Source organism: Lepidochelys kempii, chromosome 3 (genome assembly GCF_965140285.1).
Source record: "Lepidochelys kempii isolate rLepKem1 chromosome 3, rLepKem1.hap1, whole genome shotgun sequence".
Lineage (NCBI taxonomy): Eukaryota > Metazoa > Chordata > Testudines > Cheloniidae > Lepidochelys > Lepidochelys kempii.
In genome coordinates, this window is record NC_136382.1 from 158,061,765 (window position 1) to 158,085,818 (window position 24,054).

Consider the following 24,054-nt stretch of genomic DNA (forward strand, 5'->3'; position numbering starts at 1 on the left):
CAAAACCAAAAGCTATTCTAAGCCTAACATTTTAGTCTGCAGGCTCGGAACATCTTTAAGGAAAATTAGTAAATAATGGGCCTGAATCTGCTCCCAGTGAAGAAGTGGGATTTTTTCCACTGACTTAAAATGGAAGCAGGATCAGGCCAAAAGTTACTAATAACTTGATTCAATGTATAAGGATCTAAAGAAAACAGTTAAAAGGCAGTGTGTAAAGCTGAGTAATGATGCAGCTTATATTAGTGTTATAATAAAAATTTGCATTTCTGTGGAACCTTCCATCTGTGGATCTCAAAGCAGTTCACAAACATTAACAGAGTAAATCTCATAATTCCCCTGTGAAATATGTATTATTCTCATTTTACAGATAGGGAAACTAAAGCACAGAGCATTTAATAAGTTCATGCACACAGTCCATGGCAGCATCAGGAATTGAAACACAGATCTCCTGTGTCTTAGACTTTTCAGTATCATTCGCCTGTCCATTTAGATGGGTATTTGTATGGTCCTTCTCATTGTGAGGCACCCAGCCATCGCCGTCATTAATGGATATTAACCTCTCAGCACCCTGTGAGTAGGGAAGTGTTATCCTCATTTTGCAGATGGGGAAATGAGATACATGATAAATCAAGTGATTTTTCACAAGGTCACACAGGAAATCTGTGGCTGAGGGAGGAACTGAATCAGGACTCCTGTGTTCCCCTACAGCGTCTAACTAGACCATCCTTCTTAGCCATCACCATAGTATCTAAGTAGTACACCAGAAAATTAAATCTGCATAGTGAAGTCCATGGAGTTTTCTGTTCTTTCACAGCTTCTCAGCAGCTCTTCTGGTAGATGTATAAAAATGTGTATATATAAAATTCCTTTATTTTGTGGTGGGGAAACTATCAAAAAGTTGGGGCATGCAGAGTGACTCTTAGTCTCTTTCAGTTCTGTGCTTTAGACTTTATTGTTGTGAGTGATATGAAAAAGGCAACTTTTGCTAAAGAGCTCTAATGGCAGAAATCCTAATAACATTAGAAGACCCTAAGGGCTAGATTCAAAGGATCTTAGGCACCGCAATGCTCAGATTTGCCACACCTAATTTTTAGGCACTTAAAAAAAATCACTGGTATTTACAAAGCTGGAGAGAGGCACGTGGGCTTCCCTAAACAATGGTTGGAGGGAGATAAGCCCTAAGAATGAGATTCACAAAAGTCAGCACGCTTGGCAGCTCCTCACCAAAGTTAGCCAGTGGGAGATGCTAAAGTGAGGTGTATGTCCAAGCCCCACCCCCTCACAGAGGTTGGCTCCTATCCTTGGGGTGGAGGGAGACACCTCTCTGTGCTTGGGATTCTCATCTGAAACTCTCCCTTGCTGCTGTTTTTCCAAGGGGTTGGTGGGAGGGGGGACCACCTCTCTGGTAACCTTTAGCCCAGTGGCTAGGGTACTCACCCGGGATGTGAAGAATCCACTCCCCCAGCTCCTATAACTTTTATTTATTTATCCCCAGTTGAACAGCTTCAGCAGAAGAGATTGAGGGAGTTCCACATCAAAATATCCTATAGCACAGTGGTTAGAGCACTTGTCCGGGAGGTGGCAGGTCCCTGTTCAAATCCCTTCTCCCTCTCAGGCAGACAAGACTTGAATGGGGGTCTCCTATGTTCTCTTCCTCCGACACACAGACATTCGCTCACGTTGTGTGAGCTTACCTGTGGGGGCCCGATCCAGTACTGGATCTACTGGATTAGGCCCTGCAGGCGAGTTACACAGCGGAACACCTGCCTTCCCCCTGTTCCTATGTGTCGCATTGGGGCTGAGGTATCCATGTGCCTAGCATGAGGCTGCAGTGTGCATGTGCAGATGCAGAAACTTAGGTGCCTAGGGAACTTTTATTGCAAAAATGAAGGCACCAAGTGAGTTTAGATACTTACAGGGTTCGGCAGTAGTTGAGCATGGGTTTTGTGAATCCCAGTGGGGCCTGATTCGGGGATGTAGGCACCACAAGTGCCAATTAGGCTCCTATGTCCTTTTGTGAATCTAGAGCTAAGAATATAAATGAAATTTAGGTGCTGAACCATGGTAATTCTTGCTTACGTGCACAGGGTTGAACTGATCATCAGTTTGGGGCAGGAAGTTATTACTCCAGAACTTTCCTCTCACCCTTACCCTCAGCAAGTTTGCAGATGACAATAAACTGGGAGGAGAGGTAGATACGCTGGAGGGTAGGGATAGGATACAGAGGGACCTAGACAAATTGGAGGATTGGGCCAAAAAAAATCTGATGAGGTTCCACAAGGACAAGTGCAGAGTCCTGCACTTAGGATGGAAGAATCCCATGCACCGCTGCAGACTAGGGACCGAATGGCTCGGCAGCAGTTCTGCAGAAAAGGACCTAGGGGTTACAGTGGACGAGAAGCTGGATATGAGTCAACAGCGTGCCCTTTTGCCAAGAAGGCCAATGGCATTTTGGGGTGTATAAGTAGGGGCATTGCCAGCAGATCGAGGGACGTGATCGTTCACCTCTATTCGACACTGGTGAGGCCTCATCTGGAGTACTGTGTCCAGTTTTGAGCCCCACACTACAAGAAGGATGTGGAAAAATTGGAAAGAGTCCAGCGGAGGGCAACAAAAATGATTAGGGGACTGGAACACATGACTTATGAAGAGAGGCTGAGGGAACTGGGATTGTTTAGTCTGCGGAAGAGAAGAATGAGGGGGGATTTGATAGCTGCTTTCAACTACCTGAAAGGGGGTTCCAAAGAAGATGGATCTAGACTGTTCTCAGTGGTAGCTGATGACAGAATGTGGAGTAATGGTCTCAAGTTGCAGTGGGGGAGGTTTAGGTTGGATATTAGGAAAAACTTTTTCACTAGGAGGGTGGTGAAACACTGGAATGCGTTACCTAGGGAGGTGGTGGAATCTCCTTCCTTAGAAGTTTTTAAGGTCAGGCTTGACAAAGCCCTGGCTGGGATGATTTAATTGGGGATTGGTCCTGCTTTGAGCAGGGGGTTGGACTAGATGACCTCCTGAGGTCCCTTCCAACCCTGATATTCTATGATTCTATGATCTATGTGTGTTAAGGTTCAGTTGCATTGTGTTGGGTAATGTGGGAATATAAAGGCCATCAGTCTGCAGGGCTGTCATTTTGGGACCTTTTGCCAATAGTTTTAAAATGCTCTTTACTTTAAATGTGGGGTACTGTCAGTGAACCCTGCTTACTCTCTAAAAATCATATTCCTGTGAATTTAGGTAAAGACCCTGTATACTCTGTGGTTGAAACTTTGCCAGCTGTAACTTCCAATTAGAGTGTAAATGTTATCTATGGGTATGTCTATTCGGCAATAAAAGAGCCGCGCCTGGCCATGGCTGGCCTGGATCAGCTCATTCAGGCTAACGGGGCTCAGGCTATGGGGCTAAAAAATTGCTGTTTAGGCATTCGGGCTTGGACTGGAGCCTGGGCTCTGAGATCCTGTGAGGGAAAAGAGTCTCAGAGCTCAGGCTGTAGTTGCCCGAATGTCTACACTGCAATTTTTAGCCCCACAGTCTGAGTCCCATGAGCCTAAGACTGTTGACCTAGGCTCTGAGACTTGGTGCCGTGGGTCTTTTATTGCAGTGTAGACATATCCTTTAAGACCACCAGTTACTATGGCTTGGTTTACATTGATGAAATTAAATTCTGTCACTGGCCAAAGAAACTATAAATACTGTTGCAACTAAATATATAAAATCTTGTCCTAAATGTATATGAGAATTGAACTTTGAAAGTTTGCGTTATATCAAACCAGCATCCTCTTGTGGAGACAGAAAATTGAAAAAGAAGCTTTGCAAATAATTGAACATTTTAATCCTGGATTAGCTTTGATTAATGAATGGCATGGTACCTCCAGAGCCCTGGAATACTGTTCTGTAATTATGTCACAATTTATCTTGTTCCAGCTGAAGATTATTTATCTCATTTCCTCATGATTGTCTCCTCCTTGAGCTTTACAAATTGAATCCAGCTAGCAGCAATTTTTACTAATTTCCCCTGATGATGGTTGGAGTTTTCAGACCAAAACAGTGGTCTTAAAATGGCTTTTATTTTTAATAAAATGAATAATTTTCTTATTACCTCCCTTTTTTGCAAAACTTTCAAGGTTACCAAAATTTTGTTGTCTTCAGTTTTGTATTCTATTAACCTTCATAATCACTCACCATAATTTTTCTTTTTTATTTATTTTAATTATTTTATTTTGCCATAGGGCTTCTTGCCTGATAAAAAATGCCAAATAAAAAGCCAAATTTAAATTTAAAAAGGCCAGCTATTTTAAACAATAGAAATGAATATATGCCAAATGGTGCACAGAGCTGTGTGGAGATAGCATAAGTAATTATATAACATATATATATATTATATAGTATTCCTTCCACCATTTTTTTATATCTGCATTATTACACTATCAGAAACTTATTGCTGTGCACTTCACACACACGAGGTCCACAAAGTCATGTGCATGTCTAAAGAGAGATTTTGTCCCCAAATATTTTAAGTGTGTTCTGTTTCCCACAGGTTGTTGCGTTTTAAAATAAAGCATATGGTATAAACATTTTGAAAGAGACAGACAAACTAGTACACAGTCTTGAACAGTCAGTGGGATTCCAGTATGAATTTAAAACCCTGGACAAGCAATTTAATTGATTGAGTTTTCTAAAGTACGTCCATATTAGTCTAAAAAATTAGCTTGAATCTAGTAATTTCTGTTTGAATTAAATATTAGGGGCTGTTCTGTATTAAAGCAGGCATAATATTGCCAATAGTTTTTCATGTGTTATAGATAGTGTTCACACAAAATCCTTCTGATCTAGTTATTTTATTGTAAGTGGTGTTTGTGGGGAAACTAACTCCGAAGGTACATTGCTCTGTACATCACATTCAGGAACTGCACAGACATCTGAGCTCCACTGCCTCATCCTTTGACTTCAGTGGGCTTTGGCTCAGACCCCAGTCCAGGGTTTCCTAAACTCTGGCACATGTATTACTCTTGGTACATGAGTTTAATGTTCCATACAGTCACATCACAACAATTTTTAAAGTGATATATGGAAGCCACTGCCATAGTCATTTCCATTTCGGTTAATCTGATTTGGGGTGATGCCATGGAAACTGAATATGATTGGAGATAAACCATTGTTTTATAGCTTTTTTTTTTTTGAGTTATTAGGGCTTGTCTCAATGGTGCATTATTTTTAAGTAAGAATGAGCATTTTCAGCACACACTCAGACACAAAGCAGGGTTGTTGTTTTTAATTAACCCTAATTCTAGGACTATAACTTCCAAATATTTTACAGCAAATAAATATACAACAATGCAACAATTTTCTTTGGCAGATTAGTTTTTAAGATGCTATAGTAAAATGTTTTTAAATTGCTTGATTTTTCAGAAGACCATTTTGTAAGTTCTTTGAAAAACACCAGGATATATTCATAAGCCAGTATGTGCACACAGTATGTGTGTTCAGGAATGAACCTCCATGTCTGAGCACACCCAAAGTGTGTATATGTTGGCTGGTGAACACACGCCCTCTTGTGTGTTGTTGCTTACTTTATTAACATTTGAAATTCATCAAGAAAACCAGATACCAGAAGATAAATAGTTTGGCCTTTCCTGGATAGCTGTTTGAACAGCAGAAATTAGTTTAAAGAACAGTGTAAGTCTCTGGAGAAGGATATTTTTTTAATAATGAAAAATAAAATACCAGGGTCTCTTTAAGACTAGTTCAGGGGTTCTCAAACTGTGGGTTAGGACTCCAAAGTAGATCGTGACTCCATTTTAATGGGGTCACCAAGGCTGGCTTAGACTTGCTGGGGCCTATGGCCAAAACCCAAGCGCTACACTGCCTGGGGCCGGGGCCAAAGCCTAAGCCTGAGGGCTTCAACCCTGAGCAGCAGGGCTCAGATTACAGGCCACCTGCGTGGGGCTGAAACCCTTGGGCTTCGGCTTTGCCCCCCACCCATCGGGGTGGTGGGGCTCGGGATTTGACTTTGCCCCCCCCCCAGGGTGGCAGGGCTCGGGCGGGCTCAGGCTTCCGTCCCCCCGCCTGGCGTTGTGTAGTAATTTTTGTTGCCAGAAGGGGGTCATGGTGCAATGAAGTTTGAGAACCCCTGGTCTAGATTATGTATATCCTGAGACTCAGGAGATCTGGGTTCAACTCCTGACTCTGCCACCTTGCAACCTTGATTGAGGTATATGTACCTTAATAAAGTGTGGAAAATAATACTGATTTTCTCCCACCCTTTGTCTTTTTAGTCTGTTTAACTTGTTGGCTCTTCAGGGTCTCTTTCTCACTGTGTGTATATAGTGCCTAGTACACTGGAGCCCTGATTTCTGTTGGCGCCTGTCTGCACCATTGTAATACTACTACCAATAATCATTTTAATTTGTTGTGTATAAAACTATATACATTGTAAAATCATATACCCATTTTCAATAAATATGCCAGTCTCCAAGGGCTTGGGAGCTGTTCCCTGGAGGCCTGATCCAGCTCTCATTGTACTCAATGGGAATCTGTCCATTAACTTTAATGAGAGTTTAGATTGGTCTCTTGATGCTTAAAGTATTGGGATTCTTCTAAACTAGAGGTGAATTTTTTGGGTGATACGGAGGGTGGTAAAGGCTATATTGGATAACCGCTAATAAGAAAACAGAGTGACGTTTACAATCATAGGATAGGTTTCAGAGTAACAGCCGTGTTAATCTGTATTCGCTAAAAGAAAAGGAGTACTTGTGGCACCTTAGAGACTAACCAATTTATTTGAGCATAAGCTTTCGTGAGCTACAGCTCACTTCATCGGATGCATACGGTGGAAAATACAGAAGATGTTTGTTTTTATACACACAAATCATGAAAAAATGGGTGTTTATCGCTACAAAAGGTTTTCTCTCCCCCCACCCCACTCTCCTGCTGGTAATAGCTTATCTAAAGTGATCACTCTCCTTACAATGTGTATGATAATCAAGATGGGCCATTTCCAGCACAAATCCAGGGTTTAACAAGAACGTCTGAGGAAGGGGGTGGGGGAGAGTTAGGAAAACAAGGGGAGGTAACCTATTTCCTAATCCACCCCACCCCTACAAAAATATAAATAAAAATGTGTGTAGAATCTGTTCCATTTATCCCCTGTTGATTGTATTTTGCCTATAAAGGGCTCAATCCTGCAAACTTTAGGCATGTCTTATTGACTTCAAAACTATTCACATGCTTACATCTTTGCAGGTTCAAATCCTTCTCTTGTTAGCTTCATAGGGCAGAGTCTGATTTATATGTAAACATAATGGTGTTGTTTTGAGCACTGTGTGAATAATATTAATACAGGTAAATATATTTTGATCAAAAGGTGATTCTGAGTTTAAGTGAAATAAGGTTTTATGGGTCCCACACATGGGATGAGGGAGTGTCTGTTTAGGTAGAGATACAGTGGAGCCTTGATAAGAGGCTTGGTCAAAGGAGTGTAACAAAGTCCATTTTTCTTGTGTTGCTATCCGTGAGCAGCCTATTTTACTGGGATTACTGAAGAGTAGCTGCCGATTACCCAAATCTAATCTGGCTGCAGTGCGTGCTGCTGTTTTTGCCAGGTGGGATTTATTTCTAGCTTTGTTTGCTGGAGTTGAGATAAGCTTAAATTGGCAGAATATGGCAACTCTAGCATTTGATATAACCCAGCACAATATAATGGAAAATAGCAGTAGATTCTGTCACTTAAATTGCTGTATGTTTAACTGTGACCAGTCCAAACCAAGTGACTCCCAGACTTGTTGGAAGATCACCAAATATAGTGCTTTGAGTATCTCTTGGGGCTCACAGTTCTGCATAGCTGAATGTATTTAACTCAATAAAACCTTTGTAAGCAACAAATTGTCTTCTTTAGTTGAAAAGTAGCCAAACATAAATGTGTCTTCATTTTTATTTATGTATTTATTTATTTTTGGCATGGGCATAGTTTTATTGCACCAAACAAAGGGCAGTGGGGGAAGAAAAGTATTTCTGAAACAGCAGAAGGGAGAGGCACAGTTTACCCACCTTCTGTCCTAGTAGGGGGAAATCTTTGGTACGGAAGGATTTCTGGAGTGAAGCTCCAACCATTATGGTAGGCAGATCTGTGCTAGCATTTTTTCCTAGGGCAGGTAGCTTGGCAAAGAGAATTGCTGCCTATTGTAAAAAATGCATAATTATAACCAATAAATGTCTGCTTCTAATATTTGGTTTGTAATTGTTGGGAATGCACGTACATGTATAATGATTAAATGATGTTCTGTAGGACCCTCAGCACTTAGCCATCAAGATCAGCTTCCCTGTGCTAATGTCTAGCAACTATACCTAAAACCACTATTTTTTCCACAAACCAGTGCTTTGGTTTTAACTTTATAACCCAGATAGGAGGGACATAGAGAAAAATACTGAGAATTTGGAGAATTCACAGAAAAACTGTTTAATAGCAGATACAATTCATGCTTTTTTACTTTATGGTTAGCAATGATAGTAGATCTTGAGCTTTAGGCCAGGTCTACACTATAAACTTACATTGGTATAACCACATTCCTGAGCGATGCAGTTATAGCAACCTAACCCCTAGTGTACACAGCACTATGTTGGTGGGTGGACGTCTTCAACTTAGCTACTGCCTCTCATGAAGGTGGATTAACTGCGCCAGTGGGAGAGGCTATCCCGTCAGCGTAGTAGTGTCTTCACCAAAGCGCTACACTGGCACAGCCGCATCTGTGTAGTTGTGCTGCTTCAGCATTTTAGGTGTAGGCCTGCCCTTAGGGTGTGACCCTCCCCCATTGCGGGGTCTCAGAGCCCAGGCTCCAGCCTGAGCCGGAATGTCTGCACCACAATTAAACAGCCCTGTAGCCTGAGACCCACAAGCCCGAGTCTGCTGACATAGGCCAGCCACAGGTGTTTAATTGCAGTGTTGACATACTCTTTCTGATTATACGGGAGAGAGGTAATTTATAAAATCAAATACGATTTCATTTACATTATATGTATATATTTTCGTAACATGAAGATGAAATAATGCTTATGCATGAGATCACTCTATGCGTTTAACCAGTAGACTAAAATAAAGTGGTAGCTTTGTCTATATTTCTAAATATAGAGTAATACTGTGAAAGGGACTTTCCTTGCAATCGTTCTTCATACAGGACTCCCACTGAAGTCACAGAGTTTAAACCCAGAGCTTCTCCTTCATGTGCTAAAAGACACAGTATTGTTTCCTGATCTTTTCAGGTTTTCTAATTTCATAATAATTTTTAGCATGTGAATTTAATATGCATGTCTGCAAGCTGGCCCAATGGCATAATCATTTGTAATAGTGCTCTCTGACACTTCTTCATAGCCATTCTGGGACACTTGTTCCAGGAGAGAGCGAGCGAGAGAGAGAGATGAAACTCATTAAGATTCTTGCTGTTTTAATCTTTGTTTTCCTATTGCAGTTCTCCAGGTGGATTCTGTTATCCAATTACTTGTAGAGTGATGCAGGTGAACCTCAATACCTGAGCAGACTTTGATACCACCAACATAATTATGCAATAAACTTAACTTCAGTGATTTAAGAGTCCAATAAACATAACAGTAGCAGGAGTAAATTGCTACCTGCATGATTTCTGGTTTTCTAGAAAACCCAGAAAAACAAATATGTGAGCTGTAGGAAATATATTTTATTTCTCAATATTCATTATTGCTTCACAGAAAAATAAACTACCTGGTGTGCTGTTTGCATTTGGAAATTATAGTCCCAGCCCCATAATGAAGCTATACTTGAAAAACAATTATTACATAATTGCTTTTGTCTTCTTGACAGATATGCTTTCCCTTGGGTCTTACATGCCAGCATTTGCAATGAATTTTGTACAAATTTTAACTTTACTTAAAATTCGATTATAATACATATTTCCAATTTGCTAAGTTCTTAGTGTTTCTGTAGTAATTTTGTGTCTCAGAAATGAACCTAGTCAAATGGTTTCAGAACATAAAATTAGGCTTTTTTTTTAATGACTGATATAAAACACTGCTACAGATTTACCAAATTTCATAGGGAACAGTTTATTCTTGAGCCTTAGTAAACAAACAGAATTTCTGTCTGGTTCATTAGTAGTATTATTGCCATTCATTTTGATTTCTCTAACACCTACTATAATCTCATATCAGAACACTGTTAGACTAACACAGCATTCAAAGTGACTAATCTTTTATTTGTGGTTAAAGAAAAACTCATTTTAAAGAGAGCTGGGTGAACCCATTCGGAGAAACAAACCTCAATCTGAAGCTTTGCCCAAATCACAAATTAAACCAGACTCTATTATGAGGTTTCAAAAATGTTCTGTTAATATTTTAAATTTTTTTTTTTCACAAGCCTCAGTGCTTTTTATTTTCATTCTGGAAGCAAGCTTACAAAATACTCATGAAAGCAGGTGTTCCCCCAGTATTTCCAGGCTGATCAGAAACAGGAAGTACCTAAAATCGCATGGACAATCGCTTCCGACAACGTTTCCAGACGTGACTCTGATCCTGTGCAATGCCAAGCTTCTACTACAAGGGGCTGAGTGCCTACAACTCCCATTGCAATTCACAGGAGCTGAAGGCATTCAGTAGGTCATATGATTGTTTCTCATGTTGCAGACCGAAACACTTTACATAAGCATCTGTACTTAAGGGTGGTCTCGTGCTCCAAACTTCTGGGTCTTTTGAGTTTCATATATCACTCATTCCAAATAGAAATCTAGACTTTACTGTCAGATCACACCCAAAGATGACATTGCTGTGAAGCGGAAGTAAAGGCACAAAGTTGTACTGTTTCCTTTGATAGTTTGAGCATGCATGCCCTTTAATTTACTTTGCTGTCAGTTTGAAGTACTTGTAGCAACTCAAGATAACGAAGTAACCCCTGGAGCCTGTATGCACAGTGTGTCATGCAACTGGGTGGGAAAGGGCTGCTTTGCTCTTGAACAAGGTGTGGCTTCTTCAAGAGTCGGTTACGGATTCCATACAGCACCATGCTATCAAACTTCTTGAATTCAGCATCTCTTCCCACTATAAATGTGATTTACAGAATGGGTTTGCAAATAAATCCTATTTTTAAATGGGTTTTTTTTCTGTTTAAGAGTAGCATGTGATCTCTCTTTTGAAGCCCCTGACAGGATTGAAAGGTTTGTAAAGAACAGGTGCTCTGTATGTAGCCTACTACCCAGGTAATATTGGCACTTTGCACTTCTTTAGCACCTTTGATCGCAGGATCTCAAAATGTTTTATAAATATTAACAAATGAAACCTCTCTCTTTAAACCTTCTATGTCTGTTGTGAAGAGTCATTCAGTTTTGTTGTTGTGAAGGATCCTGGGAGCACCCCCAAGTGATAATATAGGGGGAGCTGTTAGCGCTGAACACTCCTGCTGTAAAACCTTGTTTCAGTTGCTTATATCTTTGCCAATGTTAACCATTTGGACTGAAGTTTTCCATCCCAGGTTCTGCCTAAAACAAAAATGGCTCAGCCATTTTCAAAGAAGTGATGAGAAAAAATTACATTCTTTGCTTATGATGAAAAAAATTATTACAACATTTCATGGCCTTTTGCTGTTCTCATGAAAAAACATCCACATTTGGCCAAGATTTAAGCCTTCGGACTATCTCAGTTTGCACATGTTTTTTAGAACTTGACTGCTACATTCTCCAAAGATTCTTTCGGTACTGGGTAGGCTCCATCCCAGAGCTGCAGGGGCTGAGAGGGACTTTCTTTGTAATTGCTGCTCCTGGCTGCTGTAGTCAGCAGTAGTGCAGGGCACCAGAATAGAGAGCAGGGAGATGGTCTCTTCTGTGCTGAATGTTCTCCCTTCTAGTCCCCAGGTACCATGGAGGAGGAAGCCACTTGACTCAAATGCAGAGAGGCCAAAACCTCAACCGCAATGAGTGGTGTAGAGGGAATAGTTAAGGACAAGAAACCTGGGTCAGGAGGAGATGCTGGGAGCTGGCAAAAGATTGGGGAGACACTGGGATTGCCTGAGCAAGGAGACTTGGACTGGGAATGGGGGATATGGAAACAGGAGTAGGTGGGGACTGAGAGAGGAGAAGACTGAGATTGGATGAATAGCTGGTGCGAGGGGAGGCTGGGACGGGCCAGGCAAGAAGACCAGAAGCCAGTTGTGTGTAAGGAACAGGGGTCAGAGGACTAAGAGCCAGTGGGAGATGCGGGGCAGATTGAGATTGGTTGAGGAAAGGACAGAGGGACTGGAGCTGAGTGGGTAAGGAGATTGGAAGAAGGAGCCTTGAAGGGGATGCTGGGTGGAGAGAAGACTGGGACTGAGACTGGAGACGAGGAGTGGCTAGGTGATGAGACTGGGATGAGGCGTCAGGGAGGGTGCGGTAGAGAGGAAGAGAGAGCTCTGGGTCAGAAGTGTCAGGCTTGGGGAAAACAAGAGCAGAAAGATCTGTAATAACTGGTGCACGCTCCATAACCAAGAATGGAACTCAAAATCCTGAGTCTCAACATTCTTCTGCTGTTAGCAAATATCTGTGAAACCTATTGGCAAAGCGTAGGTATCTTCCTCCTCTTGTACTAGTCCACATAGAGGGTGATAACCTACTACTGCTATCACTTACTCCATTAGTTCAGGTGGCAGAGATCTGTGTGGTGGATTTAAAGGTTCCAATCCTGCTGTTAACATATATGGTTGTCAATATGATTTAACCTGATGAAATTTCTTTTTAGTTTGATTTTTTTAAAAGCTTAGGAAATTAGTCTAAAAATTAGTGTTAAAAGAACATTATTAAGGTTGCAAAGTCAAGCACCCAAAAGATGTTGGGCCAGATTCTCAGCTGGCCTAGCTCCATTGAAGTCAATGGAGCTACACAGATTTACTGAAGTTGCGGATCTGGCTACCTATATTTATGAAAAATAATCATTCTTACCCATGTGACTAATAGGAAATGGAAAGGTTTCAGAGGAACAGCCGTGTTAGTCTGTATTCGCAAAAAGAAAAGGAGTACTTGTGGCACCTTAGAGACTAACCAATTTATTTGAGCATGAGCTCACGAAAGCTCATGCTCAAATAAATTGGTTAGTCTCTAAGGTGCCACAAGTACTCCTTTTCTTTTTAGGAAATGGAAAGAATTTTAAAAATTGGATTCATCTGGTCACTCCAGTCTTAATTCCTCTTTCACAGGATTAGATTCCCATGGATTATGTAGGAATCTCTGTGGTGGAGTAGGTAATGGTAGCACAGCACAGTGGTTGGCCCTGCTGCAAGGGAAGAGGAGGGCAAGAGGCTCATGAAGGGACAACCATTCCCTGTATCTGATTGGGATTCCCCCAAGGTTTCATCCGCAGTTCTTGGCCTCTGGTTTGTATAGACTCGGCCCCCTGCTTCTTCTGTAAGGCTGCCATCTCTACTTCAGTGTGTCAATGATGAAGCAGAGATGTGACTAGAAAAAGCTTGAAGTATATTGTGTTTTTCCTCACCTTCCTGTGGGACATGAACATTTGGCCTGGTGTCAAAAATGGCTCTTAAAAATAAGTATTTAGCCACAGTATTTTCGGTGCCCTCTGTAATTTGTGTGTGTGAGTGTGTGTAATACTGACGATCACAGCAAGATTTTTCTTGGTTCTGTTTTGTGGAATCTGTGAACTCGCTGTCCATATTTTTTTTTTTAATACTCTTGGGTATATCTTGAAAGACAGATGACTTGGGTAAACGGTGCCTCAAAGGTACTTTCTGTTTTTTGTTTAACTTGTTCTTGGTCCAGATTTTGAAATGCAATTTGATTTTAGATTTACTTTTTGCAAATCATTTCACACCAGAATTATGGTTCCCAAGACATTGGTAGCATGTTTCAGTTTTTTTTTAATTTGAAATGTACTTTGATGGGACAATGTAAAAATAAATACATTTAAAAAAATCTCAAACTGGCAATAGTAATTATTTGACATATAGCGTCAGCAACATTCTGCAAAACTGGGACTGAAGAATGTTGCTTAATGGATGCTCAAATGCTTCTTTCAGTTTACACTCTAAGAATTAGCCATTATTTATTGTGCCCTCTTCTGAGATTTGAAATCTAATAATACTTGCTTGCCTTTGATAAATGCATTTGCTGTGTTTCTAGAGTGGCAGGAGCTCTTTGTTAGACTGAGTCACCCAAACCAGTGGCTGTTTCTAAATGTTGTGAAAATAGAGCTTTTTACTTTGTGTATTTTACTTCCAAGTCCGTGTTTTTCTGCATATGACTAACAAACACAGTAAGATCTAAATACTATTGATCTAAGACTGTTTGGTTTTTAAATTTGAGTTGAGTCAGAAGTGCCTATTTTGTAGTTTTACCAATTATACTTTAAAAAGTTAGCTACCCACACTGGCAGCAGTACCCAGGATAACACAGTATTAACCTATACTTGCAATATACTGTACTGAGTATATTTAAGGCAACATTAACTCTCCATCCTGTACTCTTAGTGGTATCCTTTTTCTGAGTCAAAAGCAGAGCTTGAAGGGCAGTGGCCAAGGGGGTTGCAGGTTTGCATAGCTGTCTGAAATCTGGGATCCCCTTGGATGTCCACCGTCGTCTTGTCTTTTTGCATGCTGTTTGCTCCATTCTTTGCATTTCTACCAATCTCCATGACTAGGCAGGGTTTAGGCATAAACAATGTGAAAACTTCACAGCTTCAGTAGTGAGAGTTCCCTTCCGAGTACTTTTGTGAAGTAGGGGACTCAGTGGACCAACGTCCAGTAATAATTTTATCTGAGAACTTTGTGAAAATCAAAAGACTGCCTTGAAAGGTACAGTCAGGAGGAATGAGCTTAATGTATGTCATGATTGAGTCAGGAGCTTCGATCTGTGAAAGTAGACAGAAAACTGAAAACATGTACTTTTGTCAGTTTCAACCATAATAAATGTTAGCATCTGTATAAATCTACATTAATTTCTTTTCTGCTTGATACTACACTCGTTGAAGTGGAAGATGCTTCCATTGACTTTAATGGTGCAGTATCAGAACCTAAAGAGCAACCAGTTTTTGACAAAATAAATTCCCTTCAAAACAATAAATTAACCCTATTTTTATTGTTACAAACTATAACAAGTTAATACAAATTATAAAATGTATTATTCATGTACAGTAGCTTCCTGAAACTTACTGGTACTGTTTTCATTATTCTGAAGTGTGTAAAGCTTGACATCTTACCCTTAGTGCTATAGAGTCTATCATCTTTTCCATTATAAACCTTTAATTACAAAGGTTTATTAATCAGTCTTTAAAAAAATTCTCTGAGGTATAGCATAGCCTACTAAGGACTCAGCCTGTGAATAATTCAGTTTACTTTTTGCCAAGGTCTCACCCTGTGAATAATGCAGTGTTGTTGTAACCATATTGGTCCCAGGATTTTAGAGATCCAAGTTAAGTATGATGATATCCTTTATTGGACCAACTTCTGTTGGTGAGAGAGAGAGATGAACATTCAAGCTCACACAGAGCTCTTCTTCAACTAAGTAGAGCTAAGGAGTCTAAGAGCTCGGTGTGAGCTTGAAAGTTCATCTCTCTCTCACCAACAGAAGTTGGTCCAATAAAAGAGACTGTATTACCTCAGCCACCTTGTCTCTAATTTATATGTTAATCATTTATATGTTGTTATAAGAATGAAATAAAGTTAGTATTTTCAGTTGCTAATTTTTCCTATTTTGTTCTTATCCCTCATAAACAGCTCAAATCTTTGAAAGCTAACATGCTGTGGCAGTCAATTCATGGTCTTCCTTTTGAATATTTTGGGTCAGAGTAGGATGAGAATTTAATACCCTTGTCATATTTTTGAGAAATGCAGTTTAATGGGCAAATGCTGTAATTGTGTTTTAATTATTATTTATTTGTATTGTGTTATTTTTATAGTTAAAAGATATATTACATTTGGACCTCATTCACATGCCTAACCACCAAGGTCTTAGTTCTGCACTTGACTCCATATGGGTGTGCCCTCACACAGTCCGCTGCAGAATTTGGGCCCAATTAATCTATGAATTTCAGATTCCCTGTGTACTCAGTTACCTGGGAGACATTAAAGCCTCAGATGAAAAACTGTCACCTTTATAGGATTACTCTCTTACTGTATAAATCTATGTGCAAGGATAGACCTTATGCCTATACATAGAGCACTGCAAATATGCGGATATTGTCTTTATATCCATGGATATCCGCAGATGCGGATATCCGTGAACCAAGTTTGCAAATCGCGGATGGATGTGGACTCAAATTTTATATCCATGCAGGGCTCTACCTATGCAGATCCCTCACAGAACCAAAACCTAATTTGGTGAAATAAAAATTCACAAACAGCTAATCACAGTTTTTATTACTCTTAAAAATTTGTCTTAAGTACAAAGTGAGCTGTACAATTAATACATATTTTAAAAATATTTTGAACTTGTTTTAAATTTAACATTTTACAAAAACCCCACAACCTTTCCTCTTCCACCTTCCCCCTCTCCCCGCAAAAATTTAAAAAAAATCCCCCCACAAAAAACCCCACTAAATTGTAAGGAATAACTCCTGCAATCTATTAGATGTCAATCATAATTCTAAATCCCATGGCTTTTATAGTTTTGAGATAAACTCAGTACTTTAACAGAGTTTATGGTGTAAATTCCTTAAGTTATTTATTCTTTTATGGCCCTCACTTTCTCCACACTTTTCACTCTTAGAGGTATTTCATGGGAGTACTTTTGTAACTAGGACCTTTGGAAGTGAAGGTCCAAAATCTGTTCCTAATTACACTGGGGTAAATCTGTTACAATGCCACTTCAAGCAATGGAGTTACACTTCTGGTCCAGAGATCCCAAATCGCCACTGACTTAAGCTGACTCCTATGAAATGATTGCGGCCAATGGTGTCACAGAAGCAGTACACACAGAATCAAAGACGCTACTGACGTATGTGGGTTGAGCTCCATGAAGCTGCCAATGATGAACATGGCCCTATTTATTTATGGCCGCCAAGTTCTGGCTGTCAGGTTAGACAAGACATCTGTTCCTACAATCCCGCTGCTTACAGTATATCATACACAAGTCCCACCACTAGGCTGGCAGGTCATCAGGTTTCTTGAATTAATTGTTTATGCTTAAGAATTGTTAAATGACATATTCTCAGAGTTCATGTGGGGTTTGTAAAACCATTGCTTTCTTACAGGAGAGCTGTAGCTCTGTGTGCTCGTGGTTTGTTGGTTTGTGTGAATAGATTTTTTTTTTTAAATGTGCATGACTCCAAAAATAAATGTAGGTTCTCAAACCAACACAAGTTGACTACTCACAAGGGTATCACCAACAGGGCAGGCTGTAAGCTAGTGCAGGATTCTTCAGAGACCTTTCAGCAGGTCTATGAAATGGCATTGTCAGAAATTCCAGATTGAATGTCCACCTAGCCTTATGAGTGGATAATATGAACTAGAATAAAAGAGTGTGTGTGTATTAGGTGTAGGAATACATAGTAGAAATCCAGAAATGTATAGATGAAAGATGCTAAATCGTAATCCTGCACAAATTATTTGTTGTAACTTTGTTCCACAGTTACATATGGGAGATGTTTTCTTAGCTTAGTGCCAGTATGTCACTTAAGAGTACTCCTCTAGACATCTTGAAGTGATTTAGACGTCTCTGTTATGTCAGTAAAGTATTAGATAATAGCACAGTATAAGGAATGCATAGGACTATGCAGACACTCTGCCATTGTTTTCTTTATATGTATACTGGTGTAAATTGTCTGTGATGTGTGGAATTTGACCACATGAGGATTATTATGATTAATGGGAGTTACATGGTTAAATCCCCACATGCTTCACTGAAAAAATTCCAACTATATGTATGACTGGATGACAAGTGTTTTATGAATAAAGTCATGTAGTGAGCCACTACACTCAGTCTAATGATGTTGCACTGTCAGTGAATGAAAAAACAAGTTTCAAAGTTTCAGGAGGATGCATTATGCTTTTTCTTCATGCTAATTGTTGAATACATTTCATTTGCAGGGACATTAAACCAGACAACATCTTGATGGATATGAATGGACATATTCGGTTAGCAGATTTTGGTTCTTGTCTGAAACTGATGGAAGATGGAACGGTAAATTAGAAAGAATGATACAGCTCTGACCTCCCCTCAACCACCTATCCTTTCTGTCCTCTACTTGCCAGTGAAATTTCTGCTCACAAAGAAGTCCTATTTGTGAAGGAAATGTCATTTTTAAGTGCACATTTTTATTAATGACAGTGATAGCATTTGTACAGTTTTATAAGTATTTACAGTATTTGGTTTCAGTTCAGAATATATCTGCATTCTATTTGAATTCTGTCTTTGTTAAATGCATTTTTATTTCATTTTATTAAAAAAAGTTAATAAAGGGAGGGCATATAATCAAAATTAATATATATCCATTGGAAAGGTGTAAGACTCAATTTTGAGCCTCATGCCGTAATCATTAGTCAGTCAAAGCACTCGTTGATTTCACTGGACTCAGGTCAGGGCTTTGGCAGAAGCAGAATCAGGTACCATTGATATCACTTCATCCTATTGCAGTGCTGTGTTTAAACTTATACAATGCGTGGTGTATCTGACAAGAATGTAGTTCCAGTGTGATAGTCATGCCCTGAAGTGTTACAAAGCATCTGAATTAATAACGTGTGCGATTATCAGGAAGATAATAACTGCAAGCTCGAAACTGCCTTATTTTTGGCATTCATCACAGTTCACAACAAAAGTAAATTATTATAATACCCAATAAATTTTTTCAGAACTTTAGGTTTGAAACACTGAAGTGGCTTTGACACGAGAACATTTTTTTCTCAATTGTTATTTAGAAACCCCCTTTTTGTATTAGAATTCACTGTTTATAATTTGAATTATAAACTTACATATGCACGTGATACCTCTCAACTTCTCTCTCCACCCCCGGCACTACTGTCTGTAACTGTGTATGTCATTTTTACTCATGGAAATGCTAACTCCCCAGGTCCAGTCTTCGGTAGCAGTTGGAACTCCAGACTACATCTCTCCAGAAATCCTGCAGGCCATGGAAGATGGAAAAGGGAAGTATGGACCTGAGTGTGACTGGTGGTCCCTAGGTGTTTGCATGTATGAAATGCTTTATGGAGAGACACCCTTTTATGCAGAGTCATTGGTGGAGACCTACGGGAAAATAATGAACCACAAAGTTAGTGTTTTTTCTATTTTTTGTGAACTAATTTTAGTGAATAAAAAGGGTTAGCGTAAAGGTCTGTTTATAAAGAGAGTTCTTATGTAATGATCGTATTCATGTTCATAAATCTTAAATATAAATTTGGTTTCCATACAGTACATTTTGTGGTTATGAATTGCAACTGGCTTTGCTTTTGAATAAGATAGTCCAAAACTAAAAACCTGGATATACAATGGTGACTATTAGTTCACTCCAAGGAGTAAGTCTTGGCTATGCTACATCTTCTTGTTCTGTTTTTTGCTGGTGGATCCATTTTTTGGCTTAGGAAAGAAATCCTTAAACATTCTTCCACCTGGAGGCAAAGATACAATCCAAAAATGTACATGAGACATTTAAATAAATAAAAAAGGAGGAGACAGTTATAGCATTTTCAATACTTTTTATCGTCTGGGGAAGATTTTTTCCTAGAAGCTTATTGCATTCATTTAACAGTAAGAGCCTGAGTATTTGCAAAGCCCTATTTTTCTGTACAGAAACAATCATGAAGGAACCTGACTTTTGTGACATTTTCTTGGTAATAAACTATTTCCTCCTGTTTTATTCTTTAAGGAGAGGTTTCAGTTTCCTGCACAAGTGACAGATGTGTCTGAAAATGCCAAGGACCTCATTCGAAGGCTTATTTGCAGCAGGGAGCATCGACTTGGGCAAAATGGGATAGAAGACTTTAAGAACCACCCATTTTTTGCTGGGATTGAATGGGATAACATTCGGAACTGTGAAGCACCTTACATCCCTGAAGTCAGTAGTCCAACTGATACATCAAACTTTGATGTGGATGACGATTGTTTAAAAAACTCTGTAAGTCTAAGATTGACATTTTTCCAAATCCTGATTTTCTTCATTTGTTAGAGAGGTTTCCAAAATTTGGCTCTGAAATTTCAGAATGCTTTGGTGCTGCCTGCTGTGTACTAAGTAGATACAAATGCTCATCCAAGGAATGAGGCTTGATCCTGAAAACACTTAAGAAGATGAATAAATTTACTCAAGTTGTGTAGAAGTCAGTGTGGGTACTTGAAGAAAGTTACACATATACTTATATGTTTGCAGGATGAGACACTTAGGGTATGTTTACGATGCAATTAAACACCTGCGACTGACCCGTGTCATAGAATATCAGGGTTGGAAGGGACCTCAGGAGGTCATCTAGTCCAACCCCCTGCTCAAAGCAGGACCAATCCCCAATTAAATCATCCCAGCCAGGGCTTTGTCAAGCCTGACCTTAAAAACTTCTAAGGAAGGAGATTCCACCACCTCCCTAGGTAACGCATTCCAGTGTTTCACCACCCTCCTAGTGAAAAAGTTTTTCCTAATATCCAACCTAAACCTCCCCCACTGCAACTTGAGACCACTACTCCTCATTCTGTCATCAGCTACCACTGAGAACAGTCTAGATCCATCCTCTTTGGAACCCCCTTTCAGATAGTTGAAAGCAGCTATCAAATCCCCCTTCATTCTTCTCTTCCGCAGACTAAACAATCCCAGTTCCCTCAGCCTCTCCTCATAAGTCATGTGTTCTAGTCCCCTAATCATTTTTGTTGCCCTCCGCTGGATGCTTTCCAATTTTTCCACATCCTTCTTGTAGTTTGGGGCCCAAAACTGGACATAGTACTCCAGATGAGGCCTCACCAATGTCGAATCGAGGGGAATGATCACTTCCCTCGATCTGCTGGCAATGCCTCTACTTATACATCCCAAAATGCTATTGGCCTTCTTGGCAACAAGGGCACACTGTTGACTCATATCCAGCTTCTCGTCCACTGTAACCCCTAGGTGTCAGCTGACTTGAGCTTGCTGGGCTTGGGCTGCAGGGCTGTGAGGTTGCAGTGCAAATGGTCAGGCTCATGCTAGAGCCCAGATGTCATGGGGGTCCAAAGCTCTGGCTCCAGCCTGCGGCTGAATGTCTACACCACAGTTTTAGAACCCCATAGCCTGAGTCCTGTGAGCCCAAGTCAGTTGACATGTGCCAGGTGCAGGTGGTTAATTGCACTGTAGACATACCCTTAGTCCAGAATAATAAAGAATAATGTCCACGTAATTTTATTTATTCTATCATTGTGGATTATAATCCTCCACTCAAAATGACTCACAATTGTACCAATTTTTAATCATTGTAACTGAAATTTTCCGTGCCTGATCTCTGCCTCAGGTTGAATTTTTTGAATGTTTGAGTGAAAACAGTTCAGCTATTTTCAAGAAGAAAGATAATAAATAAGTAGTTTAACCCCTGCTAAAAAAAAGTCAAGTCATTTATTTAATAGTTTTAGCAATTCTATGGTTTTGAACAGGAACTTTGAAATTTGGTGAGGGGTCAGTCCTAGCATCAGAGAGATGCCTCTAGCTGTCCCTGTGAGAATACACCCAGATTTATTATAAGTCACAAAAATCTGCTGTTTGCACATGTGCAGTAATGCTTGTTCAGCACTTGCTTCTGAATTTGTGGGACATGCCAGCTGCACTGTATATGCTCCCAGGCTCCATTGAGTGTTCTGTATTATTCTGATGCAGCCAAACTGACATGAACCTCCAGGTAGGATAGAGACAAATTAATTCCTGCTCCTGCTGTTTTCCTGCATCAACATACCTTTTGTCATAATGGAATGTGGAAAGGCCCTTCAAGTGGTAGAGATCTGTGCTATATAGCTGAAGGTCTTAGAGTCAGGTTGTGTAGGGAATGTCTACAGTTATACATAAGTTTTTTTGATTATTTGTTTTTTCATTTTTCTAAGTTTTTTTTAAACTTAAATACAAAGATATATGTTAAAAAACATGAAGTATGCAAAGTCAAGCACTCAAAAGTAGAAGTGCCAGAATTAAGGTTACCTGTATGGATATATGTTATACTGCCTTCATGTACCTGATCACATACAATTTTTTCCGCAGGATCTCTGGAGGAAAGGAACAGTGGTCCTCTGATTGTCATTTGACTCTAACCAAATATAACTAGAATCTATCCCTGGCTCTGCCAGAGACATCTGATGTGATACTGGGCAAGTCACTGTCACTTAAATTGTCACAGATGGACACTAATTGTTTAGACTTAATTTTCTGGGTGCCTAATGTGAAACACCTAGGTCTGCTTTTCAGAAGTGCTGAGCCCTCCAACTCCTTTTGAAGTGCATCTGTGGATTCTCAGAACCTCTGAAAAATCTGACACAAAATTAATGGACATTTTAAAAAATGTTATTGCAAATTTTGGCCTTAATATTTCTTTGCCTCAGTCCCCATCTGCAAAATGGGAATGATAATACCTCCCTATCTCACAGAGGTGTTCTCAGAAAAATTCATTAGTGTTTCTAAGTTACTTAGATACTATGGTCATGCCATAGTAAAGTCCACAAGGACATTAATAATTTTTTTATATGGTGCAGGATTTGGATGTTGTGCAGTAAATGAGGTAAGGGACCACACATTCAATCCTGGAGATAAAAGGAAATATTAAGTAGCTGCCATGTTTACTGATAATTGTCCATCTTGTACATTTGAATGAAGCAGGGAACCTATGGAAAAGTAATATATGATGTAATTAGAGACTGTATACTCATGCATATGCACAAGGAAGTAAAGTTAAGGTTGCACAGCTACCTTAATTCTGGCATTTTCTAGCTTTTGAGTGCTTGACTCTACAACCTTTTCATACAACATTTGTTTAATATAGTAGTTTTGTATGTACTGTGATATGTTTAGATTAAATTTATGGTACTGTCAGCATAAGTATATTGAAAATTGCAGAAAATTTATATCTTGATCCTTTTACAGCAGTCCACAAAACATCAGTGTATGGCTTCAGAAACCCTGCAAGGGTTTAAAACTGCATCTATCACTTTGCAGCTACATAACTGAAGATAACTATCCTATCTCCTTTATGTCATCTTTTCATTAGACTGTTTGTGATCGCTTCTTTTAATCCTTCCGCCACCCCTTTCTGCTTTGAAATGAACTTTGTTTTGTTGTGACAGTAGAAACAAAGGTCCCAGTTCTGCAATGTGGTCTAGTAGTATGGATTCTTGCACTCCTGTGGAGTCCCAATGACCTCAGTAGGACATTGCAGTGGTCTGTGCTAGCGTATCCCATTGTAGAACCTGGGGCCAAAGCTTGACAATTTCCACTCAATTCTACTTTTATACTAAGTTGACATTTTTAAAACGGACCCTTTCAAGATTGCGGTAATAATATGCACAATTGTTAATGAAGAAATTGTTAATAATACAACGTTAAATTACTAGATCTGAAAGATTTTTTTTTTAAATCCAATGTATTTTTAGCTATTTTGCAGTAATTGTGAAATGAGACCAATCAGTTACCCTTTCAGATACTGTGCAGTAGTACATCTGTAGTGTATCTGGGTTCCACAGATCACCTGAGAACATTCAAATATATCTTCCTTCCAAAGTCCATCTCTCACCTCCGTCTTTTTCCTCCCGGCCCACCAAAAAAACCTCCAAAACGTTATGGCCCTGGCTCTGCAAATGTGCTTAACTTTAAGTATGTTGGTATTCTCACTGGGTAAAAATGTGGCAAAAGCTGTGAACCAACATGCTGTCTTGCACCAATACCAGAGTGAAGATTGTGCACCACATTTAGCAGATCATCTGGAACTCCATTCTGTTCAATGTGAGCCAAAGCAGTGACCTGTGGACCAAATGTAAAGCCGCTTTGATGATGATGATGATATGAACCACACAAAGCAGGTGGTTAAATTCTAGAGACAGCATTTATTGTCAACTGCCTAAGAGCAAAATCTGGTTGCTGAAGATGACAAGGTTTCTTGAGGAGAGGCTGCATCTTACCAAGCAAAACGTGAGCAAA

General features: G+C 39.7%; 1 protein-coding gene across 7 annotated transcripts in view; it reads left to right on the forward strand.

Annotated features, from left to right (window-relative positions):
- CDC42BPA (CDC42 binding protein kinase alpha) overlaps positions 1–24,054 on the forward strand; it is a 322,264-nt gene that overhangs the window by 169,765 nt on the left and 128,445 nt on the right. For all 7 annotated transcript variants that reach the window (XM_073338668.2, XM_073338662.2, XM_073338664.2 and 4 more), the window contains exons 6-8: positions 18,023–18,116; positions 19,003–19,203; positions 19,798–20,046. In XM_073338668.2, coding sequence (XP_073194769.1) covers positions 18,023–18,116; positions 19,003–19,203; positions 19,798–20,046 — 544 coding nt within the window. The remainder of the gene's footprint in view (positions 1–18,022; positions 18,117–19,002; positions 19,204–19,797; positions 20,047–24,054) is intronic.